Source organism: Cololabis saira, chromosome 3 (assembly GCF_033807715.1).
Source record: "Cololabis saira isolate AMF1-May2022 chromosome 3, fColSai1.1, whole genome shotgun sequence".
In the NCBI taxonomy this organism is placed as follows: Eukaryota; Metazoa; Chordata; class Actinopteri; order Beloniformes; family Belonidae; genus Cololabis; species Cololabis saira.
Genome location: NC_084589.1, coordinates 27,539,468 through 27,550,699, shown reverse-complemented (window position 1 = coordinate 27,550,699; position 11,232 = coordinate 27,539,468). Strand labels below are relative to the sequence as shown.

At 40.3% G+C, this 11,232-nt stretch overlaps 1 protein-coding gene across 2 annotated transcripts; it reads left to right on the top strand.

Annotated features, from left to right (window-relative positions):
- Positions 1-1,571: 1,571 nt before the first annotated feature.
- On the top strand, positions 1,572-10,741 carry si:dkey-283b15.2 (neuronal pentraxin-1). Of its 2 annotated transcripts, none has more exons than XM_061716954.1 (6): positions 1,572-1,688; positions 4,231-5,119; positions 5,946-6,441; positions 7,317-7,570; positions 8,555-8,734; positions 10,114-10,741. In XM_061716954.1, exons 2-6 carry the CDS (start codon positions 4,457-4,459, stop codon positions 10,321-10,323), a joined length of 1,803 nt encoding a protein of 600 aa, XP_061572938.1. In that variant the 5' UTR covers positions 1,572-1,688; positions 4,231-4,456; the 3' UTR covers positions 10,324-10,741. The 2 variants fall into 2 exon arrangements, with proteins under 2 accessions (XP_061572938.1, XP_061572940.1); XM_061716956.1 differs by having other exon boundaries at positions 5,949-6,441; positions 10,114-10,735.
- Positions 10,742-11,232: the final 491 nt, after the last annotated feature.

The following is an 11,232-nucleotide window of genomic DNA, read 5'->3' as shown; positions in this document are numbered from 1 at the left end:
TAATAATAATACATTCTATTTGTAAGGCACTCTTCATCCAAGAATCTCAGAGTGCCACAGAGCCAGTACATAGTTAAAACTAACAATAATAAGTCATAAAACTCAATGATCAAAAGGCCCACTCGCCCGTGTCGGGGAGCTTGGTGTTGGGAACCCGGAGGAGCGAGCAGTTTGTAGATCTGAGGGTGCGGGTAGAGGTTTGGGGAGTAATGAGTTCTTGTAGGTACGGAGGTGCATGTCCATTTATGCACTTATGGGTGAGGAGTAGGACTTTGTATTCAATCCGGATTGAGACAGGGAGCCAGTGGAGTGAGTGGAGAACAGGTGTTATGTGATCATATATCCGGACTCTCATCAGGATCCGTGTCTGCAGCCTTGTCTGACCTATCGTCTGACCTGTGTTCTGTCTCTGAACCTTTTGGCTATAACGTAAGTACTGGCACCGGTCCTGTAATCAACGCGCTGGCTTCATTGTTTGCGTGTGATTTTGATTGACCTGGAAGCAGCCATCTGTTGTCCCGCCACTGGCTCAGTGGCCATCAGTCACACGAGGAGTTAATCTGGCCACTTACTCGTGTGCTGATATGTAGGTGAACTGTGTGACGTGCGCTGCAGCAGAAGAGGTCAGGGTTGGTGCACTGTTTGCAGAGGTGTCAAGTAACGAAGTACTTCGTTACCTTACTTAAGTAGAAATTTTGGTTATCTATACTTCACTGGAGTAATTATTTTTCAGACGACTTTTTACTTTTACTCCTTACATTTTCACGCAATTATCTGTACTTTTTATTCCTTACATTTTAAAAACAGCCTTGTTATTCAATTTCATTTCGGCCTTTTAAAAAAAACTATCCAGTTAAATTGCTCCATCCGGATAGAGTGAATTTGGTTGTGGTTGTTTCAGATGTTCTTGTCCAGTTTTGTTCTTACATCCGTTCCCTCAGATTCCTGCAACTAAACTTGGATGTACATTCCAATAAAGGTTAGGATAAATGATAACATGCCTCTGAAGTTTGACTTTTTGCACCATTACAATACTTATAGGCAACTAGTCATCATATCTTCTGCTCTCTGAAACACACGTTAATGCTCAATAGTACACATATATGGTTCTTTAATATATTTACATTATACTAAGATGCATTCATTTTCAATGGCTTTTGTACTTAATGGCTTTTTTCCCCCTTACATTACTTTTACTTTTATACTTTAAGTCGTTTTGAAACCAGTACTTTTATACTTTTACTTGAGTGAAAAACTTGAGTTGATACTTCAACTTCTACAGGAGTATTTCTAAACTCTAGTATCTATATTTCTATCTGAGTAATGAATGTGAATACTTTTGACACCTCTTTCGGTTTGATGGGATTTGTAACACGTCAATCAAATTTAAAAATGTTTGTCAGCTCTGTAAATATAATCAAGGGATTTTCTCCGAAATCTGCAACACAAAAGGAGACATAGTAAAGAGGTGGAGGTGTAAAGTCTGAGAGGAAACAGGGGGTGTGGCTTTCCAAGAAAAAAAAATCAACAAAGGAAGAAGGGAGGAGAGGAGTAGAGAAAAAGAGGCGTAGAGACAATGAAGGAGCGACAGAACGAGTTGAGCACTCCTCTGGAGTAAATCTCTTTCAATCTGATCAGCGTGCGGAGGAGCGCTTACTATCTCCAAGCGTGACTACACCAGCTCTGAGGTAAGCACAATCTGATGTTCATTCATCGCATTTTTATACATCTTCAACTAGAAAAGAGAGTAAGCAGTTACAAAGGTGTGAAAAAGTTAGAATCAGGTTGTAAGGTTATATCAGAACCAGGAGTGGAACCAGAGAATTACTACGTAGACTGTTTACATACTTTAACCTTTGACACAGAAGGTAATTTAGGCTTTTAAACGTCTGCTCTGGAGACTATGTTTAATGGATGAAATGCACTGATAGGTAAAATAAAGCTACATTAAGTTGTAATATGAAGTTTAAAGTGCATATGGGCTGTTGCATGCTGGGATTGTCTCCATAATTGACAAGTAAGGAAGCACCTTTTTTTAATTTTGTACTTTAAATGTGTTGCTGCTGTATTTATAGGGTTCAGTTTGAATGAAAAAGGAGTAATGGATCAGAAAATACATGTTAACTTATTATTAACAAGGTTCCTTAGTAAAAATTTACATCAAGGTCAGATCATTGCTTTCTTCAAGAAAGACTCAAGATATTAAAGACTTTGTTCTTGCAAGGAAAACTCTTTGGCTCTTAGATGGAATCATTTATATTTTCTAATATTAGCTTTATATACACAAAATACTGAATGGGTTCTTGTCTGATCCATTTCATTGAACTCCTTCACATTTCTTTAAAATGTTTCAACCGGTAAACTTCATACCTGAGAAAATATGATGTTGATACTGATGTAGTCACGTCGCAGCACGATCATAGTATTAACACCACCGAGCCAGAATCAACTGACTTTTAATCACATTTCTAACCGTAGTTGTCAGTTTTAGATTTGAGACTATAATCGCACTGCTTAAATTCCTACCGTGAGCATATGTTGCTGGGATGATGCACGACCCCACTGCCTCGCTGTGGATTACCACTTACACACACTCGCTCACAGGGGAGTGTGCAAGCCCACTTATCTCCGACTAAGATAGCACAACAACTGTTTGTAATTAGGTTAATTGGAAGACCTGTGGGTGGTAATAAACTTAGGGGCTAAACGATGGCGATTGGGTGTGACACGGTTCTGTGGCTCGTCCATCTGTCTCTCCTCTAAGCCTCTCTAAATTACAACAGCAAGAGACCGAACACACTAAAGCCCGAGCCCCTCAAGACTGTAAAGAGCCATGTTGTTAACAAGTTTCTTAATCCGTGATAATCAATTATTTATTTTTTTTAGCAAAATATACTTTTTTAAAAATGTTTTATTTCAGCCTTCTTGGGAACTTGAAATGAGGGTGGACTAATGTGCAGTAAGACACAATATTAGCATTTTCTCCACTCTGTTTCATTATTGATAAGACGCTGTGAATCAAACATGAATTGTCAACACAAACACACACTGCAGCGTACGCAGCACGGCAGAGGGTGGTCACTCAGAGCAACAGGTGGTCAGTGAGGTTTAGCTGCCACATCACGTGTGTGCCATTTCAAAATGCCGACCCTGTATAATAAAGGACATGATACAGAGAGAGGTCAGCTTCCCTTCCTGATACAAGAAACATAAGATGGACTTAGTTATCCATTAATATTAGAAGTGCATCTGCGATTACTGCCGTCCTCCAGATCAAATTCTTCTGTTAAATGTAATGGACGCAAATTATTCGTTGCTTGAGGATCTCTTATGATTTGTCTTGCATTGGGTTTAAAAGTTACAGTTGGCTGCGGCAACTGATCCAGCAAAAATCCTGCTGGCCGGGCCAGGCAGGTCGTCTCACATCTGACCTGCACTAATCCTGACTTGGAAGGACTTTGGTGTTTTCAAGGTTACTGGTCAGACAAAACCAGAGCCAGAGATCTGACACCAAGACATTCAGTCTTCATCTCATCCGGCTGAGGACTAAAGAACCCTTTTGTAGTGACCTGTTTATTTTACCAAAGGAAAACTATCACTTGATGACCAGTCTGAGCTCTTTCTCTTTGAATTATAAAATAAAGGTTTGCATCGTACTGCAGGCACATCAATGTTCATCAATACTCTGTAGTTGAGCTATTTTTTTTTTTTTTGTGATCAAATTTTTATTTCTTTTTTTCCTTTTTCTGAAAAAACAACATGGTGCAAAAAAAACACCAATACATAACAACAAAAAATAAATAGATAAATGTAATAACAAAAAAAAAACAAATACAAAACAAAAAAAAAAGTAATGCCCATATTATTAAGTATAACAATGCAAAATAAACACATAAATTAAGAGCAAAAATAAATAAATAAATAGATGAAAATAAAATCATAACCCCAGACATTACCCACCCACCCCCTGGATCCTAGCAGCTTTAAATCACATCAATGTGTTTATAATATAACTTTTAACATGGTATACTTAGTTTTCCTTTATCACACTAAGGACATAGAAATTATGTATAATGAATAGTTCACTATATCAAAATCTAAACACGACAGAAACTAAATAATTCCTTTATTTCCAGGCTTATCAAATGCCTTCATACCTGCTGCTGCTAAAGTTGTTGTAGTTGAGCTATTGAAAGAGCTTCATCTAATATCCATCATTCTATTTCACAGGTTTCTTTCATTCTGGACTGAGGAGAGGGGAGGCCGCTTGAATATCCTTCACATGAACAAGGTCTCGCTGATCAAAGGAACGTAAAGAGATTTGAGTTTCTCACTGATGAGTTGTTTTCTTTCTACCTGATGCTTCATTTGCAACTTCAAAGAAGACGAAACAAACCTTTACTAGAACATCACACGTACTGAAGTGAAGTTAAGCTTTTGAATCTGTGAACTGTGGATGGAGATCATGAGGAACTCTCTATCTCTGAAGCTGCTCCTTCACCTTGTGGCGTTTTCTTTTTTTGACCTTGCATCTTTCACTTTTGGGGCTGAGTATGACTTTGGAGCCCACCCACGGTTCATGTGTGCCCCAATTCCCGCAGACGCCGACCCTGCCTGCTTCCCCACAGCAGGTCCAGGAGTTGGGGTGGGAGGCTCCAGCGGCCCGGGCCATCAAGGTGTGCCTCCTAGCAGCTGGTGGGGGGTGAATGACGAGGCAAAAGTCACCATCCTCCACCTCAGGGAGAGCCTTGTCCAACAGAAAGAGATCATCCTGGACCAGAGGGAGACCATTAGAGAGCTGACGGCCAAGCTCACCCTGTGTGAGGGTCTCGGCCGGGGGGAGCACCACGGCACGGACTCACACCACGGCACGGCCGGTCGTCACACGCTCACTGACGAGGGGCACTATGGCACCCAGCAGGGTCACCATGGAAACAGCAACTTCATACCAGATTCACCACACCATCCCTCCCCTGTGGGGGGGCAGAAGTATGAGGGAGGGTACAGCGGCAACAACCAGGGGAAGGACAAACATGTGGCACCCGGGGACAGCACGGCATCAATGGAGCAGATGGAGAGAATGCTGCATGCACTGAAGGAGAGGCTGGACAACCTGCAGGTGAGCGGAGACAGGAAGGGACACGTTCATCAACTATAGACAGAGAGGATGTAGCTACAAAGACTTTTTTGAACTGAATATAAGTGGGCAGACATGTGAGAAAGAGATGGATAGCGGTAGAGAGAGCCTTGTGTTGTGTCCATGTGCCTCATTTACTTGTTTAGAAAGCATTAATGCCATTGTCACGAGGCTATTTGTCAAAGACCCAAAGTGCTGCGTCCACTGAGCACTTAAGACAAAGGAACAATGAATTACTTAATCTCATAAAGACATTCTCTCTGTTGTTCCTCTGTGGATACCTGGGAGCAGCAGCAGGCTCAGGAGTGACATCACTAATTTGATTCTTCCTCACTTAGGGAGTTAGAGGGTATTTGAAAGCTTTACAGTCAGTTTTATTTGAATATATATATTTTGTATTCTTTTATGCAGTCGTTCTTCCCTGGATCATGATCATAGACAGATATCAGGAGCTGTGAGGGGTGTACAGTATGAGGAGGTGGAGTGTGTGTGTGTGTGTGTGTGTGTGTGTGGCGGCGGGAGGGGGGTGTCTAAGATCAACAGTAATTATCGTGATCTCCTGAGACAGACTTGTAATCAGGGTGCACAACAGAGCAAAGCCAGGATTACCTGGACGGTAGAGGAGTGGAGACAGCCACAAAAACACAAAAGATTATTTGAAAATGGTGGTCATGGAAGACCAAGCAGAGCAGCTTAGTTCTACATCTGACCTTAGATCAGCATGTGCCAAAAATTCTGTACCATCAGGAGCAAGCGCTGGGAAATGTGTTCTATCAAGACCTGACCTGTGTGTTTTCACATCTCCCAGCAGAAGAGGAACACATCCAGCACATACTCCAGCTCCCTGAAGGAGCTGCTGCAGCGGAAGATCAGCACTCTGGAGGAGCAGCTGCACCACCGCACCGGCCCCCTCAGCAGCCCTGACCACCACCACGATGACTCCAGCCACGGAGACGACGGCCACGGAGACGACGACCACCACCCCGACGACGGCCACCATCCCGACGACGGCCACCACGACGGTGACCATAAAGACAGTCACAATGATGAGCATCATGACGATCACACGGACACTGGCAACCACACAGAACATCATGAAGCTCATGACGGCGATGATCATGACGACGCAGATGGTGACCATGACGACAGCTATGGTGAAGATAATGATGAGGATCACCATGGTAATGAAGCCGATACCCACAGTTACATGCCACAAACAGGATACAGAGTTCCAGGGCCACGGTCACAGACTGGTTTCCATTCGAATAAACTGGAAACGATGCTCAACCAGCTGCAGCACGCAGGTATGTATTTATGCAGCTTTCAGGTGATGAGCACAGCTGCTCCCATTTATGGAGCACTGTGGTTATACTGAGTGCACAGATGAAAGCCAGACACTGACCTATAACAACAAAGATTTGCCGTTATGAATTACCATTTTCTGGACTATAAGCCGCTACTTTTTTCATAGGTTTTGAACCATGCGGCTTATACAAAGGTGTGGATTTTTCTTCCACCGCTCGGGGCACTCTAACCGGAATTAGAATCAAAACTAAGCGAAAAATAAATGCAAAGAAGAATACACTACTTCTTCTTTAGCAGAAAGAAGTAGAAGCAGATTTCAAACAGGTAAATAGATAAATAAATACTGGTTATTTTCTCTTGGTTCTGTCCCGTTTTAATCAGCAAAGTTGCTGCCGTGTTAAAAGACACTGTTAGGAAAGGATCTATTTAGGTACAAACATGTACATCATTTACAGTTCAAAATTGTTCTGTACATTAAGTAAATATCTAATCTAACAACATGAATATCTGCGGCTTGCATATCTTTTTTTTTAAATAGAGTGGATGCGGCTTGTATGCAGGTGCAGCTTGTATATCTTTTTTTTATTATTTTCTTAAAAATAGAGCCGATGCGGCTTATATGCAGGTGCGGCTTATAGTCCAGAAAATATGGTACTTTCAATCTAAAGTTCATTTTTGACTTCAAATTTTACACAAAAAAGGACATTTGCTCTAAAAAATTATATAAAAGACCCCTTCAATTTGAATGCTCATAACTTAAATCTATGACAGTTTGGCAAAATATTGCTTTAAAAGAAGTTTGTATAAAAAGCTGCACAAAAGCAGCCCCTCCTTCCGACCTGAAGGGAGACTATAATGTTTTCCTCTTGAACAGGGTCCACCAGGAAGAGAACCAAGAACCTTGACGTCTTCCAGATCAGCTTCCCCATAAGGACCAACTACATGTACGGCCGGGTGAAGAGGACTCTGCTGCAGGAGATATTCGCTATGACTTTGTGCCTTTGGATGAAGGCGGGCACGGCTCCAGGACTGGGGACACCTTTTTCTTACTCTGCGCCTGGACAGTCCAATGAACTGGTGCTCATCGAGTGGGGGAGCAACCCCATAGAGCTGCTGATTGACGACAAGGTGAGTGAAAACAGGCGTAAGCCGCACGTTTCTCCTCCGAGACTGTATATAACATCAGCTGTTTAAAAACAAAACAACTAATAAAACCAGCCAACAACTCATGTTAACTTTGATGTTAAATTGAGTTTTAAACATTTTAATTGACCATTTCTTTTTTTGTTTTGATATTTAATTAACTGATAAACACTTAAATGGAAATTAAAATTTTGCAATTCCAATTAAGAAGCTTAAATTTGTCAAATAGTTTTAAAACAACAGTTTTTCAGTTTGGGCCTCAGGTTTAGAAATGATGTGATAGTTTTATTTGAATTTGAAGATTTTTATCAACCTCGTATTTAGATTTGATCCATAAAAGATGACATGACTAAAAACGAAAACCTAGCTTGGTGATTTTTATAGGTTATTAATTCTAAGAATCGTAAATGTTATTTTTACATTAATAAACTTAAATCCGTTTTAATTGATATCATTTTCCTGGCCTTTTTACCTCATAAAAACAAAAGATTAGAAAGTTAAAAAGGGTCAGGAACAGTAATGTTATACCATTTATAGACCATTACATTCACATTTTAATTAAAAACATCTCTGAATTCAAGTTACGTTTACACTTTATTATGTGTAATGCTACAAGGAGTTTCCCCCTGAAGTCTTTAGTCCATTCTAAGGCACTGGAAGTCCACCTTGTGCCTCCACCTGCCGTCAAAACCACGCTGTTGTCAAACTCAGTAATCCTACTTCTCATCTGGTAACATTGGTACACAAATGCAGCAATAAAACACAGATCTGACCACTTTTACCACAAGAGGATAACAAACTCCAAGTTTTCATCCGGTTTGAGGATACAATAAGAAAGGAGTTGTTACTAAATTTTAGTCTGCAAAAACAAGCTTCTTTTTAAAAGCAGAAAATTCAACAAATTACTTTGGTATTTGAAAAATATCATGATACTAATTATTTCATGACTTTCCCCCATCCTATCCGCAGGCTGTGCCGCTGCCCTTGTCTCTGAGTGATGGGAAGTGGCACCATGTGTGTGTGACGTGGACCACTCGGGATGGACAGTGGGAGGCCTACCAGGATGGAGTGCAGAGGGGATCCGGGACAAACCTCTCTCCCTGGCACTCCATCAAGCCTGGGGGGGTCTTCATCCTGGGACAGGAGCAGGTGAAAACAAAACCAAATACCACAATGTTCATATTAGAGACCAAAATACAGAGATTATAGTTCAAAATGTGTCTCATGTGAGCGTTGGTTGGGATTTCCGCTGTGTTTGTGACGTCATCTCAAGTTTTTTTTGACATAACTGTGTAATAACATGGCCTGAGCTAATTTGAAAAAAAAAATAACAAAAAAAAAACTGTCCAATCCGCAGGGTCTGTACCTACTTTTAAGAGCAACCTAAAGACTCAGCTCTTTAAGGAACACTTCTGCATCCAGTAAGCTGCATGCACTTTTAGACATAGCTTTCTTATATAAAGGGAAAAAATAAATAAAAATAAAAAATATATATATAGCCTATATATATATATATATATATATATATATATATATATATATATATATATATATATATATATATATATATATATATATATTACACCGGTCATGAAATCGCTACATTGGCTTCCAGTGAGTCAAAGGATAGAGTTTAAAATCTTACTGCTGGTCTACAAAGCACTGAATGGTCTTGGACCAAAATACATGGTTGATCTGTTAGTTCCTATGAAGCTCCCAGACCCCTGAGGTTCATCTGGATCTGGTTTGTTGTGTGTCCCAAGAACCAGAACCAAGCAAGGTGAGGCAGCGTTCAGTTATTCTGCTCCTCACCGGTGGAAAAAACTTCCTGTAGACCTGAGGTCTGCTCCAACTGTAGATCCTTTAAATCAGGACTAAAAACATTACTGTCCTTACTACTGACCTTACTTTTTAACAACTTGTGTTTTTTATTATTTTACCTCTTTTCTTATCATTTTATTTGTTATTTACTGTTTAATTATGTCTTGCCGCTTTTAATGATGACGTAAAGCACTTAGAATTACCTTGTGTTGAATTGTGCTATACAAATAAACTTGCCTTGCCTATAGCTCTATCTATATATATATATATATATATATATATATATATATATATATATATTGTATGTATTCTAGCACTGGCGTGACAGCACATGACAGCAGTCTGACCAGACTTATCCAGCTGTAACTTCCTATGTGATTTTGTGCTTGTTTTTCTCTCAGATGTACCATATTTTCCGCACTATAAGGTGCACCGCATTATAAGGCGCACCTTCAATGAATTACGTATTTTAAACCGTTTTCCATATATAAGGTGCACAGCATTATAAGGCGCACTAAATATATGGTAAAATACCATACCATACTATAGTGGCTGGGGTTGAGTTACGTATCTACCTGATGGAGCTGCACTACGGGAAATGCTACAAAATCCTACAGCAAATGCAAAAAAAAAAAAAAAAAACAAGAAGAAAAGTACCGTATGTCAAACTTAGTAGTAGTGACCATCTTCCTGTCTCTCCTCCTCAGGACACTTTGGGAGGCCGTTTCGATGCCACTCAGTCGTACGTGGGCGAGATGTCCGACGTGCACATGTGGTCGCACATCCTGAGCGCCAGCGACATCTACGGCGTGGCCTCGTGCGGCAGCCACCTGCGAGGTGACGTCATCGCCTGGTCCGAAGCGGACATCGAGTTGCACGGAGGAGCAGCCAAATACCCGTTTGACCCGTGTTACTGAGCCTGAATTATGGTTCTGCGTTAAATCGACGCAGAGCTATGCCCTAGGGTACGCGGCGACACGCACCGTACGGTGCGCCGTAGGTTCTGCGTTGGTGTAACGCGGAAACATAAATCAGCCTTAACGCGGACGAGCAAGAACTCAGTAAGGAAGAGTAGGGCCATGGAGTATAACAAATATTTGCGAGGGGAAGATTTTTTTTTTATTATGCACTTCGAGAAAAAAGTCGAAATGTCGAGATTAATGTTGAAATACAATTTCGAGAATAAAGTCAAAATTTTGTGAATAAAGTCCAAATTTAGCCTTTTATCTCAACATTTCAACTTTATTCACGAAATTTTGACTTTTTTCTCAACATTTCGACTTCTTTCTCAAAATTGGACTTCAACATTAATCTCGACATTTCGACTTTTTTCTCAAAATTGTACTTCAACATTAATCTCGACATTTCAAATTTTTTCTCAACATTTCGACTTTTTTCTCGAAATTGTACTTCAACTTTGTTCTCGACATTTCGACTTTTTTCTCGAAATTGTACTTCAACATTAATCTCAACATTTCGACTTTTTTTCTCGACATTTCGACTTTTTTCTCAAAATTGTACTTCATCTCGACATTTCGACTTTTTTCTCGAAGTGCACAATGAAAAAAAAATCTTCCTCTTCTAAAATATTATTTTTATTTTTCTCCTGCCTGGCCCTAATACTCTTCCGTAACTCAGAGACCAATGAAGAAGCAAAAACACAACAAAGGTCTCTTGACTTCCAGGGTGCAGAGTGTATATTGCCTTTTTAAAAAAAAAAACTTTTCTACATAATTAAGAAAAAAAAAAGACGGTGTTATAAATCTGTATATACAGATGTGGTCTCAGTGGTCTTGGGGCTGAGTAGCAGACCATAACCTCTTGTA

Excerpts from the sequence above, each read along its gene's own strand:
- si:dkey-283b15.2 (XM_061716954.1), top strand. The coding sequence starts at position 4,457 with ATGGAGATCATGAGGAACTCTCTATCTCTGAAGCTGCTCCTTCACCTT. Across the intron at positions 7,571-8,554 it reads AGCTGCTGATTGACGACAAG|GCTGTGCCGCTGCCCTTGTC; the intron begins GTGAGTGAAAAC and ends TCCTATCCGCAG. Across the intron at positions 8,735-10,113 it reads TCATCCTGGGACAGGAGCAG|GACACTTTGGGAGGCCGTTT; the intron begins GTGAAAACAAAA and ends TCTCCTCCTCAG.